Consider the following 18967-nt stretch of genomic DNA (forward strand, 5'->3'; position numbering starts at 1 on the left):
AGGCAGAGTAGTAAAGAAAAACGTTGCAAAAACGGATAATATTACTCAAACTATTTTAACGCGTACGAAGTCGCGGGCTCAGTTAATTCATACATTTCTTCTACTGACGTCAATGGATGTAGTTCCGATGTCGCCGGAATGCGACTGATTATTATAATTTTATTCATATAGCTTGCGGAATTTTTAATTAATTAAATGGGCTTGTTTTACGTGCTTTATGAATGGTTGGGAAACCAGATAGGCAACCTGAGAAAGTGCGAGCTTAGTTCCAATAAGTGCAATTTTGTAAGAAACATAGTACATAGTTTGATCCTCTACCTACTTTCCTAATTAGTTAGTTGTACTTTAAATAGATAATGAAGTTCAAAATAGGCAATACACATAATTTCTTCTACTCCTGTAGCTGACGAATGCGAAGCATCCTGAGTAAAGTTTTACCCCGAACTAAGGGTAATTTCCCACGTTGCACGCACACCTATCCTAAGGCTTTGTAGTAGTGATGCAACGAATACTACTTTTACGAATACGAATATTACGAATATCTCTACATTATCATGGAATACTCATAAATTTAACTCTTTTTATTGTGGTTAATGTTTTAGTAATCAACATTTACAAATGGCTTTTTTTTTGTTATTGTATGGCTGTACTTTGTAACTAATCACAAAACAAAATAATACCGACCTGCTATTGACCGTCAAATTCCGGAAGAGAACTTGCTTACTGCGTTACATACTGACCGGGGGTTTCTCGACGTGTCGTTGTGGCTATAGTGTTCGGAGACACACACGTGCGAGACAAAATTTCAGAAAAGTAGGTATTCGTATTTATTATTTCGCCGAATACGAATATTCGGTAAATGTCTACTATTCGGCGAATACGAATATTCGGTAAATGTCTACTATTCGGCGAAAACGAATATTCGGTAAATGTCTACTATTCGGCGAATACGAATATTCGGTAAATGTCTACTATTCGACGAATACGAATATTCGGTAAATGTCTACTATTCGGCGAATACGAATATTCGGTAAATGTCTACTATTCGGCGAATACGAATATTCGTATTCGTATTCGTTGCATCACTACTTTGTAGCTATGCACCTGAGCGTAAGTGCTGAACTGCACAATGCATTGCAATGTAAACACAGCCCATTAATTACTCGTAAAATGTAAATTCAACTAACTAACACTTGGCCGAGTCAATACAGAGCTAGGTTTAGTAAACACTAAAGCTGGGTTGCACCATCTTACATAAATAACTTTAACAAATGTCAAAATCCATACAAAAAGCACCGGTTATCGTTATTGTCAGGGTTAAGATTAGGTGGTGCGCAACTCAGCCTTAGTTTCTAATGCATGTTAACGATCGTTGTGATTGTGGTGTCAAAAACATTAACAAGCATTAGAGTTAGCCCAAATTTTGAAAAAAAAAAACAATCAAGATTTTATGACGGTACTTGACTAGCCCTCTCGATCATTTTGAATGAATGAAATTAAGCTGATCCCATAATGTGTTACTTAACCTCTAGAAAGGAAAATGATTTAATTTTATAGTAAATAAATCATCAACCTAACAGAAACGTATTATACTCTTAGGAGCCATGTTGCACTTTGACGCCCATATTTACAAACGATGCTTGCTGAAGTGAAGCAGCAAATCGAACGCAGAGCGTTGAAAAAAGCTCTATGATCGGTTCGTGTGTCACCCTGTGCGTTCACGCGCACTGTGAGAACTCATAGTAATGTTTGTGAATACGGACGTAAGTTTCTAATTCATTTGTAAATGATCATTGTGGTGTCATAATACATTGACTATAATTAGATTTAAATAACAATCATGATTACATGACTAGGCCTCTTCGATCATATCAATAACCGTGCTTTGAATTAGAAGAAATTAACTTTAGAAGGAAAAATGTTCTAATTTCAGTAAATAAATCACCAACATAACAGAAACGTATTATACTTTATGGAGCCATATAGCACTTTAAGTTATGAAGTAGGTATAAGTATAACGTTGTTTACGTTTCACACACTCGTTAGTAATTTATGACCGGGAGAGTAGTGTGTAATTTCAGAGAGCAGAGCCGCTTCGAGTCCTGGTCGGGTATCAAAGATTGGCCGCGCCACAGACTAAATTTTTACAGTTGAACCATTGTTCAGCTTTTTGAAGACTTTTAGGAAAAGTTAAGGCGTTATTCAATGTTAATTGTATGCTTGTTTAGACACATTATTAGTCGCAATCGTTTTGCGCAATATTGAAACTGAATTACACCAACTTACTTTAACCGTAATTTTAACAATAACCGATGCTTTTTGTATGGAGTTTAACAGATTTTTGACGTTTGTCAAAGTCAAAGTAAGATGGTGTAACTCAGCCTTACTGTGAGGCTGAAATTTAAAAAAATAACAAATTATTTATTATAATAGTCCAGCAGTGGACTGTAAAGGGCTGTTGATGATGATGATGATGAACAAATTATTTGTGTAATTTTTGCTACAAAGGCGTTGGTTATTATACGAGTAGATACCATTCCATTCAAAATCGTTGCTTTAAAAATTTGGGTTTCGTTTTCTTGAATTTGTTTGTTGTTTATCTGGTTTTTTATACTGTGGTGTTATTATAATTCCGTCCAATTAACCTCGGACCAAACATAACTGTAGCATTCACCAAGGTGTAGGTATAAAATCTAAAATATTGCACGTATTTTATGTACAGAATCTTCAATACACCTACATAACATAAATAAATAATGAAGTGGCTTAGTTTGCCTCCTGTCCTATTAAATAGAAATAGTTGGTCATGAAAATGCAGCTTTTACTAAAAAAATATTTAGTTGTTTTTGTGTTATTTGATTCTTGAGTAGGTCTGTAGTTTGAATGTATAACCAACCTACTGTTCTCTCCCGGGTTGCCTGAAAGCTAAGACCTGCTGAATTATGTCATAAATAACTAATTACTTTTTGTGTCTTGTGAATGTCCATTTAATTTTTATGTGATCGTAAGTGTACGTAGTTCACAATAGTTAATTTAGAAGGACCGACGACCTCATAAAGGTAGCAGGAAGGCGCTGGATGCAGGCCGCCACCAACCGGCCATCGTGGAAATCATTGGGGGAGGCCTATGTTCAGCAGTGGACTTCCTATGGCTGAAATGATGATGATGATGATGAAGTAAGTAGGTAAAACGTAAAACTTAGTATAAATATCTTACTTTCAATACATTTGATACCGTAACATTGTTAGTTACCTATTCGCCTTTCGGCAAACTAACTTTTAGCCCACGGCGTTACCTCCACTACTTAAACCGTTATTTATAATGCGTTTCAAAATTTTTGAGCTATAATTATTAGCAATTCAATTAACACCACTGCAAAATATCAAATTATAAATCGTTATTAGCTGTAAAATCGAAACCAAATCTAGATTTTTAATATTGATGGCTATATCTTGAAAAAGATTAATTAACAGGTCAATTGAGCTTTTTCTAGATATAATTAAAAAATAAATAATGGAATCATGAATATTGATATTAATTAACGAAAGTCCCGTAATCTGGGATTTCATAAATTATAGATTTTTTATTCCAAATGTGATGTTAGTGTATTTTTAGCAAAAATATAAAAGATTTATTTCGTTGTTTCATGTTATTTGTAAGGAAGTAATTTAAATTCCTAAAATCCCCTGAGGCTAAGTGAAATAGCTACATATTTAATTTTAATGCGCTGTTTAAGTAATTTGTCATGGTGTATTTTTACCAATAAGGCTATAATTGTATCATCATTATTTCAACCGAGAACAAAGAAAAATCTCAATATAAAGAAGAGTTATTAGGTCAAATTAGTACATAAGTACTACATTGGGATAGAACTTAACACAGTGGATCGCTTAATTGTTGCGAAATCGGACGTCCTTATGAATATTTTTGTCATTTTTGTTGCGATCTTTACACCTACAGGTAAATAAAAGTTTAACAAACTTTCAAAGCTAGTTTAAGCTACAACATTTTAATAACCCTTCTTGGGTCAAGTCCAGAGTCCAACTCGACTCAGACCATAATTCACATTTGCCTTTCACTGCCACTTGTGTTGTTTGTCAGCGGTTTAAGAGTTAAAGCTTCAGCCAAACCAACGCGACCACACGCGATCAGCCGGCGTGCAGCGATGGCGATCAGACTAAAATGCAATGCGGCCAATCGCGTGTGATCGCGTTGGTTTGACTGAACCTTAAGGGATTTAGACAGAAATGCTTTATTGAAAACAATAAACAAAGACTAACTTTTTTGTGGCTTCGAGTGTTGAAGTGGTGTAAAATAGAATGTAAAAGCTAGGGCTCTCATACTGGCAGTTACTTAATTATAATTAAGTGACTTATTTTATTACAAACTCTTTGAGCCAGACCCAGCTAATTTGGTGTCGCCATCGTAGTAGAGATTTAAATATGTACATAGTTGCATCGTAGAACGAATTAATGATGTGTTGTTTTCAAAAATCAAAATCAAAAATGTTTTATTCAATTTTCACCACTGGTGGCACTAATGAACTTTAAGTTGCTTTTAGCTGTGATGTCGCAGTTCCAAAGTACTTTATATAAAAAGATATTTTCTTTATATTTTCAATGATTTTCCCGATATTTTTAAACTACATAATTCCTATTCCAGGCAGTGTATTTATTTCTAATGCAAGTGGAGCTTAGATTGATGTAGGTTCCTACTAAACAAAAACCATGTCTGAAGGAAACGTAGCATTCTTTAAACGTTTCTAACACCTAAGCAATGTATAGGTACCTACTTAACATTACATATTTGTAATCTACAATTTTGTACCTAAAGGGACGCAAGCACAAAGTACACGAAGAAAATTAACAAAATGCAATTTAACTTGTAAATACGAGACGTACTGTAAGACCCCGGATGCAAGCACAAAAGAGGTGCTTTAGGAGAGCTTTTTTTACTTTCTTAGAATTACCCCAGGTACAAGTTCTTTTGTAGACATTTTTTGTGTGCAATTACTGTAGCTGTCCTTTTTCGGATTTATGATTTAATGCTGATATTTTAGTTTGGGTTTGATGTATTGCCGAGTTTGGAGAAAGTTGGGTTACCAGTGTTGCCACAAAGCAGTGGGGTTTTTAGAACTGCAATGTTTAAAAGGTTCAATGTGTTTTACTGTAGTATAAAGGAGGAACTGAATTTCGAATTTATGTAAATAGGTATTATTTGATAACAACAATCATACCTATTTATTTAAAATTAAATATCATGTAATTAGTAAAAACTGGTACAAAGTCGAACTTAAAGCTCTCCCAGTCAGTCTTTGGACCATAGAAAATATGTAGAGCTATGTGGCGCTTGTTTATGTTGAAAAAATAAATAATAATGATCAAAATTGACTATAATTTTACATTTGTGTAGTAGCGTACCTACATTTATTTCTTTGAAACTTTTATTTTGATTTGGACGAACAGTTTTTCAGATACCTACTTAGGCAAACATGTCATTAGTAGGTAGATAAATACCTACTCGCTTCATCGGAACCATGCTTCAATGAATGTCAAATTACGCGCGATGACAATCAACGCACTGCGTGGGCGCACCGTCTTTGCTTGCCTTCGATTATCCACAATATTGAACTCTAATACCTACCTAAAGAGTTTATTGTTTAAATATGCATTAGAAAGATCCGTTACAAATTATCGTTAAAGATAAATACGGCACCATTGTTACAGCAATTATTCGATCAAAATTAAAACAATTAAAACTGTTTCTGAGTTTGCGAAGCGAATTCAATGGTGTTTTTATACGACAATAGATTTTAATGACAATAGAAAATAGAAAAAGCGATTTGCAATGTCATAACAACTGTTTTAATGCATTTATAACTCAAATAAAACAATAAAATATCATGCGTGAGAAAAATAACGCACGAAAGTGGCACGCATTTACGCAAAAATAATAATAAAAAGTTCATTCGGCATCTTTTACTATAACTGTGATAGTTGTGCGAATTAAATTAATATAAATATAACTTAAAGCTTGTAACATCGATATGCAAATTTTACCGACACAATAATACTGAGATTAATTGCTATTATTATAACATTCAACAAGTCTACCCATGTATTTTCTTTATTAATTTGTCTGTGTGGTCTTGACCTACTTTACCTAGAATCTAGAAAATAGAATGTCGAGAGAATAATTTCAGTACTTAAATGTCATTCGCATATTATTTTGCAAATCTTCGACTACTAACAAGTTGGTAATTCTCCTGAAACCATGATCTTAAATGTCTCTCATTCTGGATTACAGTTCTGATAAGATTTTATAAATTTTCAACCAGGTAGGTACGGATCCTTACGGGGCATATCAAATTAATCATACCTACATGGCATTTTATTATAATATGCTTAGTAAATAAGATGAACTTTTCATCATAAAATCTATCTCTACATAGTTACTAAAATACTGTCAACATTAAGTACTAGTAAGAAAATAATGTGTGTGACTAATGTTACACGCTATCAGTAGCCTAAATACATAACATTATCCACCCCAGGTACTTTCAAGTAGTACGATCTTCCAAGCACACGTTTAAATCAGTCTCCTTTTCATCATATTCAAATCAGTACGAACCTACACAAATTATGAACTAGATTGGGTGAATGGAGCAACAAAAAGACTAGGACGGGTCATATTCTTTTTATTTTCTTCCCGTGGGATGCAAGGTCAAGCTCGAGCCTAAAATATAGGGGTACAGTAAGTCCTCAAGTCTCGCTAAGACTGCCAGATGAACGGATACGAATGCGTCATTAGTCATTTCTATCAAAGTCTACACGTCTGTATTCCTAAGTTCAATAAAAATGCTTTCTTTCAGGAAGCTTTCTCAGCTTTACCAGGCAAAAGGTAACAAAGATGTTTTAAAAATAAAATGTGATCTACCTATTGTAGAGCCTATAAAAAGTCATGCAACCACTTACCCCGTTTGGTTGGCTGCCATTCCATCAAAATTCTGCTCATCGTCGCGATTAGACCACGTTGTTATCTCTGCAGTTACAAAAAATACTATTAAATACAGGGTGTCCCGTAATGTAACGTCAAGCCGGAACTGGGTGTTGAGGCAAGTTGTGCTGGTTATCAGAAAAATATAAAAAAAAATCTATGTGGCATATTTTAAAAATAATAGGCATTTAAAAAAAATCCAAAAATTCTACTCCAGGTGACGGTCCTTTTACTCGTGTTGCCACAAATCTTCACTTTTTCCAAACTTTTTTTTTTGTTATGTAACCCTGAATAATGCTTCTCTAAATTGTTATCAAAATTACAAAACCAGCTGCTCCAACTTGGATGAAAAAAATACATTATTCCCAAAAAAAATATCAAAATAAAAATTTTGTCTAGTTTAAACTGACTGTACTGAAAAAAAATTGTACTACGCGAGTGTGGCAAGTGACGTCATAATTTGGCGCATTTAGTAAGGATTCCAAAATGGTATAACACTTTGTAAAACCTTGCTGTAATTGTCGACAATTTTTGTTTATTGGAAATAATCCCGTTTTTAACTTTATCTACCTTGGTTAAAAATATTATTCTAATGTGCCCAAAATTCAAGTTTCTGGCTTAAGTGAGGTGGAGAAGCCATTTAAAAAGGTATGAGCGGGACGGAGAGGGCCATCTTACCAAGCAGGGATGTTATGAATATCCGTAACCGTAACCGAAACTATCGGATATCCGAAATAAAAAAATGTCCATAACCGTAACCGAAACTGATTCAAAAGTTACGGATAGTTTCGGATAAAGGCCAAACTGCAAAACTCTATGAAATCTGCAGTATACACGCCTCAGCTGCAATGCCGCGCTGCCGATTTCATAGTTTTGCAGTTTGCGGTTGCAGTTTGCGGTCTGCGGCCCGTCTTGGAATTGTACCTTAAATCTTAATATTTGTTACCAACTTGTCTGGCATTCGCTGGCACCATCTAATATGCCAGCCTGTTTTACCTTTATCATACATAGGTGTCGTCTTAGTTGGTACATAAAGTAGCTATGTGGGTCACGCTCACGCAGCATCTTGCTATTTGTATTATACCTACATTTTTGAAATTCTAATAATTCCGTAACCGAAATTATCCGAGACTTTCGGATAATCTGAAATGATTTCATATCCGTGACCGTAACCGAAACCGGTATAATATTATTCTAATATCCGTAACCGTATCCATAACCGAAACTTCATATCCTTATTATCCCTGTTACCAAGTACAAGTGCAGGCAGAGCAGGTAGTAAAGGCGCGCGCGCACGGGTGACTTTTGTCACAGTATGTCAACTACTAATTACTGTCATGGTGACAAAAGTTTCTGTGACTGACTGTACGGTAGTCAGTCACAGAAACTTGAATTTTGGGCACATTAGAATAATAATTTTTAACCAAGGTAGATAAAGTTAAAAACGGGACTATTTCCAAAAAACCAAAAATTGTCGACAATTACAGCAAAAATTTACCAAGTGTTATACCATTTTGGAATCCTTACTAAATGCGCCAAATTATGACGTCACTTGCCACACTCGCGTAGTACATTTTTTTTTCAGTACAGTCAGTTTAAACTAGGCAAAATTTTTATTTTGAAATTTTTTTTGGGAATAATGTATTTTTTTCATCCAAGCTGGAGCAGCTGGTTTTGTAATTTTGATAACAATTTAGAGAAGCATTATTCAGGGTTAAATAACAAAAAAAAATTTGGAAAAAGTGAAGATTTGTGGCAACACGAGCAAAAGGACCGTCACCTGGAGTAGAATTTTTGGATTTTTTTTAAATGCCTATTATTTTTAAAATATGCCACATAGATTTTTTTTTATATTTTTCTGATAACCAGCACAACTTGCCTCAACACCCAGTTCCGGCTTGACGTTACATTACGGGACACCCTGTATAGGTACTTCATTGTGAAAATAACACGGCTCGGGGATAATGTCTCTATCACTTTTATGGTAATAATAGAGTTAAGGATAAGGACTGCCTTACCAGTTACCAGTCCTTGCCTTTTAACTCTTTTTACAATGTAAGGTATTTGCGACGCAACGCCTAGGTTTAAGCTTGTGCAGAGTTGCAAATATCTTACAAAAGAGGGACTACTGCACTCCAGCACGCTGGCACCGAGCTACACGGCAAGGGCATACAATACCTACGTTACTGCGAATACCAAAGATGGAATACTTAATTTGAAACTGGATATAAGTCTATAGAAAAGCGATCGCTTTGCAATAAAACATGCTTTGGATAATTGAAAACTGCCCTCGAATCGCCAGTTACGCATTGCAAAATATGGTAATTTGTCATATTGTAAGAATAAATCTAGACTGTGAGGGCTTTTGTGCGCAGCTGGACCGTGAGGGGTCGGGACAATGAGCAAAATAGAGACCGTAACCGTCAGATCAGTATTTCGCGTAAGTTAACATAATGAGGGGTGCTTCCGTGCTATTCAGGCAAGACTCGTTTAACGGCCGGGCTTTGTCTGGCCCCTCAGACTCTGGTCCAAGGCCACGAGGTCCCGTGAGCGAAGGTCATGGCGCTGCAGGTGAGCCCAGCGTTTGCTGAAGCTAGCCTGAGTAACGGTTGAATTTAGCATTCGAGGCTAAATCTCGACAGCTGCGCGAATAGGAAATCGCCCGAAAGGATTTCTCGTTTTGAATCGCGGAGCACACCTGCGATTTTGAATACACGCACACGAGGCCGCCTTTCAAGGGTCTTAGGGATACTTGGAAGTTTTCGATGGTCCTGTGATTGGTCTAGCATTGTAGTTTTATAGCAATGCCCAAAGAAATAAAACTGCAAATGGGAGTTCGCATTTCCTGTTACATAAATTTTGATTGGATATCATTACTATTTATTGTCTGTTCATGACGTTATCATCATCATCATAAATCATGAACTGAATCGATGCCCGCGGGTGTCATTGGCAGAAAAATAGGTGTTCTCTCTTGAGATGAAGAATAAGTCATAGTAGAGATATCTGTGTAAATTAAAATGTAATATAGGTAGGCGAAATAAGACTTATCTTTCGCGTTCCATTACTTACAAGTCTTACAACTTCATGTAACTAATTCATATGTAAGAAGGACATAAAATTACTGAATGCAAAAGTTTATGTTAACAAGCAGTAGGTAAACTAAATACGGAACCATACACTTCGTTCACCCGGCACTCCCTTATCCCTTTTGATCCCCAAGGCTCAGTGCGACAATACGCACAATGAGGCCTGGGATAAAGCCTGGTACTGATACCTGAGCGCAAAAAACTGCGCCTGCGTTGGTTGCCATAGCTCCAAGCTCAACAAAAGACGGTTGGAAGCGCGGCAAAATTGGCCCAGTTGACAGTCTTGTTCGTTTTTTAAAAGCTTTCAATTGGGTCTAGTAGGCATTGATGGAACTGAATGCGAGCACTGATGCGTGATTATGAAGATATAGGTGACAATTTTGACTACGCATACCTATCTAAGTACGGAAAGATATTTAGGTACAGGTACTAACTTACCTATCCTACATTCTTAAAAAAGACTGAACATAACTACCTACGTAAGTTCACTAAGTACCTATAGTTAGTAGAAATACTCACACATTCAAAACACAATAACTTTTCATTTCACCCTAAACCAGCCTGGCTAAAAATACCAACCATTCTATGTATAACAATACAATCAGATTTTATAATGTAGGCAGGGGTTGTAGGTAGACCTACCAAGACCTACGTAGTTGCATAGTTGCAATACATAATAACTGATAGATAGAGTCGTATCTATGTTGGTTAATTGGATTTGTAACTGACAAATTGCAATATTTCTTGAGACATTATTACGTAGTGAGTCCAAAAGTAATTTTTCACAAACATGAAACTGAGTTGGATCATTTTACGGCCCTACATCGCTTTTTTACAGTTAGTCAAATAACTCTACTGACATGTAAGAAATTTGTGAACGTCAGAATGGCGGGTGTATGATCACAGAAATGAATAAAATAAATATGATTAATTAATACCTGAGGTGTACCTTGGTGTACCTTTAGTTATTTATTTTGTACTTCCCGAAGACGGGAACAATTACGATTACTAAATGAGCCGCCAACCTGATATCAGGTTGGCGGGTGTATGCTAAAATTGGACGAAACAGGTAAGTTGTGGTATTCTAATATTTATAATTATTTAGTACCTGAGATGTACCTCACAAATATATTAATACGAACCAAATGAGACGAATAATTAACGAGAAAATCAATACGAAAAATTTGATATCCACCATTTTCTTGATGGCCACCATTTTTTATAAGAAGTTAGAAAGTAGATACAGACACAGATAATACATACCGTAGTATTTTTAAAGTCTGTTTTTTATGACAGGCACACTTGTGAATTTGCCAATACCATTAATTTGCTAAAATCAAAAAGTATTGATAGCAGCGCCCTCCTGTAAATGTCATAAATAAGGTTGTCCAACGTGGCAACAATCGGAACTAATAATCGGGACATCGTCCTCTTCAAATTTTATTTTCTTCTTCTTTTCGTCTAGTAGCAAATTAATGGTATTGGCAAATTCACAAGTGTGCGTGTCATAAAAAACAGACTTTAAAAATACTACGGTATGTATTATCTGTGTCTGTATCAACTTTCTAACTTCTTATAAAAAATGGTGGCCATCAAGAAAATGGTGGATATCAAATTATTCGTATCGATTTTCTCGTTAATTATTCGTCACATTTGGTTCGTATTAATATATTTGTGAGGTACATCTCAGGTACTAAATAATGATAAATATTAGAATACCACAACTTACCTGTTTCGTCCAATTTCAGCATACACCCGCCAACCTGATATCAGGTTGGCGGCTCATTTTGTAATCGTAATTGTTCCCGTCTTTGGGAAGTACAAAATAAATAACTAAAGGTACACCAAGGTACACCTCAGGTATTAATTAATCATATTTATTTTATTCATTTCTGTGATCATACACCCGCCATTCTGACGTTCACAGAAATTTGACACTCGAAGACGGATTAGATACGTAGTTTCCAGATATGAACACCCTCTTTAAAACGGGCACACAATAGAAGAAGGGACAAAAGTCCCGCACGTGTGTTAGACAAGTCCAGCTAAGATGGGTGTAATGAATAGGCTGAATGAAGAATAGATCTCAAATGATGGGCAGATAACGACAGAAGACTCATGTACCTACTTACGTAAGTCTTGAGCTTGAGGCAGGGCAGGGAAATCGGCAATCCAAATACAATTTCTGTCTAAGAAACCTAATCTTAACTAAGTAAGTAAGTAGAGGAGACCGAGGAGAGTTGTAACAGAGTGTGACATTGTCGATTTTTTGGAACTTTCAAGTCTCAAGCTAACAAATGAGTACCTACTACGCGCAGTTGCGAACTCGCTGAGAGTTAGGTAATAAGTTTCCAAAAAATCAACAATGTCACAACTCTCCTCGGTCTCCCCTAGGTAGGTATGCATTTATTTATAAAACACACCATTTTTTATTGTCATCGTTTCGAAGCAAGGACTAAATACCTACACAGTGCCAGTGTTTCGAATAAAACCTATTCTTCAAATATAATTAATTATACATCGGCATATTATTATAAGACATCTTACCGCTAATAAGTTGGATTTCCAATACAACTTTTTAAAGTTCGGCAACAGCACAATAATGTTCTATTAGCACAATTTAATTGTAAGTTCGCAACTTAACCGTCACTTAACGAAGAACCACTGCGAACATCGATTTAAATTAAATAAAAATAAAAGTAGTGGTGTAACATTACTGCGCAGTGAAAATAACACTAATGATGAAAAAAAAACCTCAGTCCACAGATAATCTAGGCTTTTTTTATGTTAATGAAGTAGATGTCCATAAATCTTTACCATAATTTTCCATAAATACCTACCTGCCGTACAGCCTAACGCCTTGGCCTATATGAAATCAAGCGCCCTCTACCGCATCACAACTATGTAATCACAAGGGTAATAAAATATAGGTGGTAGGTACTTCGTAAAATTTAATTTAAAAAAAATGGTAAGTCGGTTTTTGTTNGAAGAATAACAGTGCTGTTGGAACAATAAACCTTGATTGCGACTATGATCGACCGAGCGTGTATAGATACGCGTGTGCAAACAGGCGCGTGGCGGCCCGGACTGATTTGCAACTTGAAGTTGTCGCGCGCTGTAGGTAATTATCTCGGCCGACATAGGCGAGTGACGGAGGCCTGGTTTTAGGATCAGGGATCAGGCGAACTTCGTACCGCCTAGTTTCTCCAGAAATAATGTAGGCAATGGTCAATGATATTATATAAAAAAAAGTGAAAGAATTCTTCAAAGTCCAGTAGTTTGGGAGCCTATTGAATACAAAAATCTCTCTTTATATTTATTAGCTACACTGTAGCATAACTGTAGGTACTGTCCTTTCCCTATGGATGTCTGGAAGAAATCGCTTCCTAACTATTATACCGCCTGATTGTGGCATTTGAAACCCATATTTTGTCTGTGTGGTGTGTGCATTATAGAGTATTTATTTATTTTTAACTTCTATCATTGTATAATATGAATAATGAGTACTATTAGGTAAGTACTTCTATTATAGGGATGATGTAATAAATCAAACCACATTTGCGTGTTACCACCATTTATTGGAATTTTCCTAAAAAAATTGAATAAAAAATATTGTATTTCATCAACATGTTATTTTAGAAATGAATAATATACAGTTGTAGAAAACATCGCCCGTGGGAGTCGCTCTCTTGCACGCAGATAACAATATTATTATTAATTATTATTATTTATTACAATGTATCTAGAGAACGTTCCTAAAACGTAAACGCACTCCTCAAACGAAGACTAATCCACAACTACGGGTGACGTTCAAAAATAACATATTTATGATTAAATATACTAGGATAAGTTGACGCACATGTTAGTTTACGTTTAGGGAATATTCGTTAGGCCACAGAGGTACTGCTGTCTCACTCACTGCACACATAAGCGGGCGTTAATCGGTATTACATTTAAATCTAATATTATCATGTTGAAAACACCGTTCGGCTTTTACGAGCCGCTGGAGCCGAAAAAGTGTAACGTTTCCGGGTCGGCTTTGTCGTTATTAAATACTGGAGCCGATTCAAGCTCGCTTATGTGTGCAGTAACTCTCTCGCGGGTAGTGGGATAGTTCCATGAAGCTACAGATAAAAATGGAGGCCAGACTCCCAATACCTACTTGAAGCACAAACTAAGTATCAGTATCTCGCTCTCTGTGGGCAGACTTGCTCTTTCTAAATAAAAAAAAAATATAAAATTGCTCAAATTCAATGAAACCAATGTAAAATCTTTATTTCTTGACATAGGTATCATTAAAAATGATAAGTGTAGTTACTGGTAAAACGTTTTAGGAAGAAATTACTGTAAAAAATGTGAAAAATGTTTACAATGATCCAATGTCGGAAATCACGAAATAAACACTTACGCGTGGAATCTTATGTCACTTCCAGGACAGCACGTACTACCGCAACCACGCACTACAAAATTTTGCACCAATTCTTGTGATAAAACAATGATTATTTCCTGTAAACAATCTCAAACGAAATTAACTGCTTAATAAACAAAATAGTAAACAACCGCCATGATGGGCCGGATTGGGCCGATGTTGCCACATGGTACCGATTACCCAGGAATTGGGATTGTAATTCCCTGATTCGCCAACACATTAAGCCTAAATGGCCGACAATTTTGTGATTTTTTATTTAACTAGGTAATCTTAGTTTCAAATATTAATTATTTATTCAACTTCTGATTTGGTTAGTGTATTGGCTATTTCGAAGAATTTACAAGGAGATTTAAATCAGAAGATAGCAATACTACAGTTCACACTAAAAAGAGAGGTAGGGCCGCAGAGAGCGAGATAGATATAAGTAGGTATTTGACTCAAGTTTTGTTCCAAACTCTGCCCTCCATTTTTATCTGTAGCTTCATGGATAGTTCTGACGCGGCTGAGGCGGGCGGTACCCCTCTGGTGGGATGTGTAGGGACGCGAGCGACTGTAGTCGGCGCGGTGTAGTCAGTCTCACTCGCTGCGCTTATTCTAATCTTCGTCTTCTCCACTCTCGGATTCTGCAAATGGAAATGATGCATTTAAGTAAAATTATGTTACGCTGACCATTCAACAAAGCATGATTTCTAAGACTACGGATATCCATAAAACTGCAAGACTATCTTAACCATATACTTATAAATGTGAAGATGTTTCGTTACTCTTTCACGTAAAAATTACTGACCGGATTTTAATGAAACTTTACAGAATTATTGTTTAACCACAATAACATGCAATACAGACTATAATTTACAACATTGTTGAACAAATTGGCCAAATTTCAACAATTAGTGTCAAGAAAGTCAGTCTTTCTGCGACTAAAGTGGGCAAAGCCACTGGCAGAAGTTATGTACTTTAAAAACCCAACCTGTCTAAGGAGCGTAAGCCAAATCCTCCATTTTTCTCTGGTAAACTCCTGCAGTGAACTAGTGACGTCCACTGTTGGACAAAGGCCTCTTTCAAGACCACGGGCCGGAAGACATGACGTGGGCAGGCCTCCCACTAGGTAGGACAGGACCTGTCGTGGCAGTCCTTAGGGATGATGACGACAATATATAAAATAGTTCCTTACCCTCCTCGGCGCTCTGCAGCCACTCGACGAACTTCTTCATCTGGTCGAGGAACATCATCTTGCCCTTGGACGAGTTGGGGTCGCGGTACCACTTGAGGATCACCTCCTCGGACAGCACGTTGGTCTTGTACAGCATCAGCACCAGCTTGCTGAAGGCGCGCATGAATGACATGTTCTCGTAGCAGTACTCTTGCACCTGCAATGGGAATTGGACTGTTGTAAGTATTTTTAAGTAAACCAACTAAAGTCGCTGACATAGCCCGACGAATTAGCAAGCTGAAGTGGCAATGGGCAGGGCACATAGTACGCAGAACTGACGGCCGATGGGGCAGTAAAGTTCTGGAATTTGTCAGTTTTCTGGAAGTCATTGGGGGAGGCCTATGTTCAACAGTGGACGTCCTGTGGCTGAAATTATGATGATGATGAAGTATTTTTAATTCATGGAAGACATTAATTTCGATATGAGTTTTAGATGTTGATTATGGTTGCAACTTGCAAGGAGACATCAAATTTTATCATTTTTTGTTTTGGTATAATAATTTTATTTAATTTATAATATCCTATTTGTAGTTCAGAAACACAGGGTATGCTGAATATGATTCAGAACTTCATCAAAACAAGAAATCGCGTCTTCACTGTTCACTTAAAATATTAGTACCTAAGCACCGAAATTATGATTTATCAATGGGTGTAAAAAAATGTGATAAGTCGGCCTAAAATGCACGCCATGATAAACTTATCGATTTTCCGCGATAAGTCCATACGTTAATGGTCTAAAATCATCAATAAGATTTTTAATCATGGCGCATCCTAGCCCAACACGAGCATATTAGATGATAATAATGATGTTGAGCAGCATTTTAGTCGAACACCACAGAGCAGGATCGACATATCACACTGGTCAGTTGATTTCGCACATTTCGACACCGTGTGGCGCTGGACACGCTTACCCGGCTCTAATTGAGTGCTTATTAGTGTTAGTTTAAAATTGCTTATCACTTTTAGGATGCGACAAGCCGAAGAGTCTTGTGTTCAAAAATGGCCTGCTGGTGATGACATTTTATTAATTTTTGGATGCGACAATCCTGCAAGCATGTGTTGATGATAACACTATTCTACTATTTTAAACTCTACTAGTAAAGGTTAAGTAGTCCATGGGGGATAGCTTGTTTTGGAACCCCCAAAAATTTTAATCAGAAAAATATAAATGACTAGCGGCCGCCCGCGACTTCGTAGGCGGTAGATCCCGTTTTACCCCCTTAGGGGTGAAGTTTCGTAAAATCCGTTCTTAGTGAGCACCTACGATCTAAAAGGAACCCTTCATGCAAAATGTGAGACTTAGCACTTGTAGTTTCTGAGATTTCGTGATGAGTGAGTGATTCAGTCAGTCAATTAGTCAGTGACCTTTCGCTTTTATAAATATGGATATAAAATATGTTATCTTTACCTTAGAGAGCAGCGCGATCTCAGCCTTAGCGTTCTGCGCAAACGCAGCCAGCAGCGGCGTGTAGTGACGCAAGTGCTTCGCTGCCTGCTCCGCCAACAATTCCTCCTTCTTATTCCACTCGCCTCGCGACATTACGCACTGCCAGATCTACGAAAAAAAAACCACAACTGAGACAATTCCGATTTTATTCACGATGGAATAAGGTAGGTTATAAGTTGATCAGATTGCCATGTCGACATGCGAAACGCCACGTCGCGAAAGGAACATCGTATTGGCCGAAAGACTCGGCCGCAACGCGCTCAGTTCGCTGTAGCATTTCATTACGACTCGTCATCAAGTTTCATCATGTAAGATTCTGTTTTGTATGAGATAGGTGTTTGTAACTACTTGTGTCAAAGCAATTGAGCTTAGAAACAATTTTACCCAAGGATAACAACATTGTTGTGTTTTAGCTTGGCAGTCAGTTCCTTTGTAGTTCCATGTGGTTTCTTCCAAGAGAGAGCTCCACATAATCCGTCGCCTGACCAGAGCTTGCTTTGCAAGTTAACGGACCGTTAATGCCTTCCACTCAATGCAACGACGATCTGGTGAAGGTCGTGGTCAACACCTGGATGCCGGACAGCATAAGCAGTTGGTTGTATAAATCCTCGGAGGAGGCATTTTTCAGCAGTGGACTTCATTTCGCTGAAAGGATGACGGTGGCTCAGGGCCGGACCGTGAGTTTAGGGGGACCCTGGGCTAATACTACTTAGGGGTTCATCTATTATACTCTTTCGCATTATCGTCTATTTTTGACTTTGATTTGAGTACCTACTTGACTTAGCTGGGCGCCCCTTGAATCCACGGGGCCCTGGGCTGAAGCCCAAAAAGCCATATTATAATAGATCCGGCCCTGCAGTGCCTGGATGCGTACAGTGCCGAGGTCCGGTCGTTGTGAAAATTCTTGGAAGACGCCTTAGCCCAAAAGTGAATGTTTTATCAGTACCGGCGTTAGGGTAGGGCGCGGTTGGGCGACCGCCCAGGGGCGCCGGACTTTGAGGGGCGCCGTTAAGCGGCGCCCCTTTATATTCCCATCTCTGTAAGCGAAAAAAAAAAAACGATGTGTTGGCAACACTAGAATGGAACGCAGTGCTCAATCCGTTCGGTCGTAGCACTACATAGGGTAAGTGCGCTAGTTTTCGTCCAATTATCGGAGTTGCCAACTTTGTGATGCGAAATGAATATCTTAAAATACCCTTACTCATATGTATCATATGTTATTTTAGTCCTTATATAGTCTACTTTACGTTAATATTATATGACAATAAGTAAATACCACGGGTTTTTTTATAAAAAATATTTTATGCAAAAGAGGCGATTTCACTAGTTTTCGTCCAAAAAAATCAGTTTTCGTCCTAGTTTACGCTTGTTTTCGACCACTGTGTAGAAAAAAGGGTGCTGTTGNAGCACTTCCGTAGTTTCTGCGATTTCGTGATGAGTGAGTTAGTCAATCAGTGACCTTAAGGCCCTAGTGGCCCCTAAGGCCCGGTTTTCACCAAGGCTCCGTCCGGTGCGTGCATTTTATAATAACCAATCAGATTCCATTATTTACATATCCTGCAGCCTGAAGAGATGTACCTACATCTCTTCTCATCTCCGCACCACTCCGCTTTGGTGGAAATAGCCTACCAACTTCGACGCACATATCCTTTCGTCTCCGCACCGCTCCGCCTTAGTGAAAACCGGGCCTAAGAGGTACCTACTCTTGATCCCACCGCTGCAACTCCTGTGCAGCCAGGCTCTACAGCTTGACCGGCAATAAAAACCCAACCAGTGAAGGTCAAGTTTGGAAA

At 37.4% G+C, this 18967-nt stretch overlaps 1 protein-coding gene across 1 annotated transcript; it reads right to left on the reverse strand.

Moving 5' to 3' along the window:
* Window positions 1-14796: 14796 nt before the first annotated feature.
* Window positions 14797-17339, reverse strand: LOC114362907 (protein krasavietz-like). Its single transcript, XM_028318490.1, has 3 exons — window positions 17136-17339; window positions 15689-15884; window positions 14797-15137 (listed from the first exon to the last, which is right to left on the reverse strand). The coding sequence occupies exons 1-3, from the start codon at window positions 17265-17267 to the stop codon at window positions 15109-15111; spliced, it is 357 nt and encodes a 118-aa protein (XP_028174291.1). The 5' UTR covers window positions 17268-17339; the 3' UTR covers window positions 14797-15108.
* Window positions 17340-18967: the final 1628 nt, after the last annotated feature.

This window comes from Ostrinia furnacalis, unplaced genomic scaffold (assembly GCF_004193835.3).
Source record: "Ostrinia furnacalis isolate ACB-3 unplaced genomic scaffold, ASM419383v2 OfSCF6924, whole genome shotgun sequence".
Taxonomy (NCBI): Eukaryota; Metazoa; Arthropoda; class Insecta; order Lepidoptera; family Crambidae; genus Ostrinia; species Ostrinia furnacalis.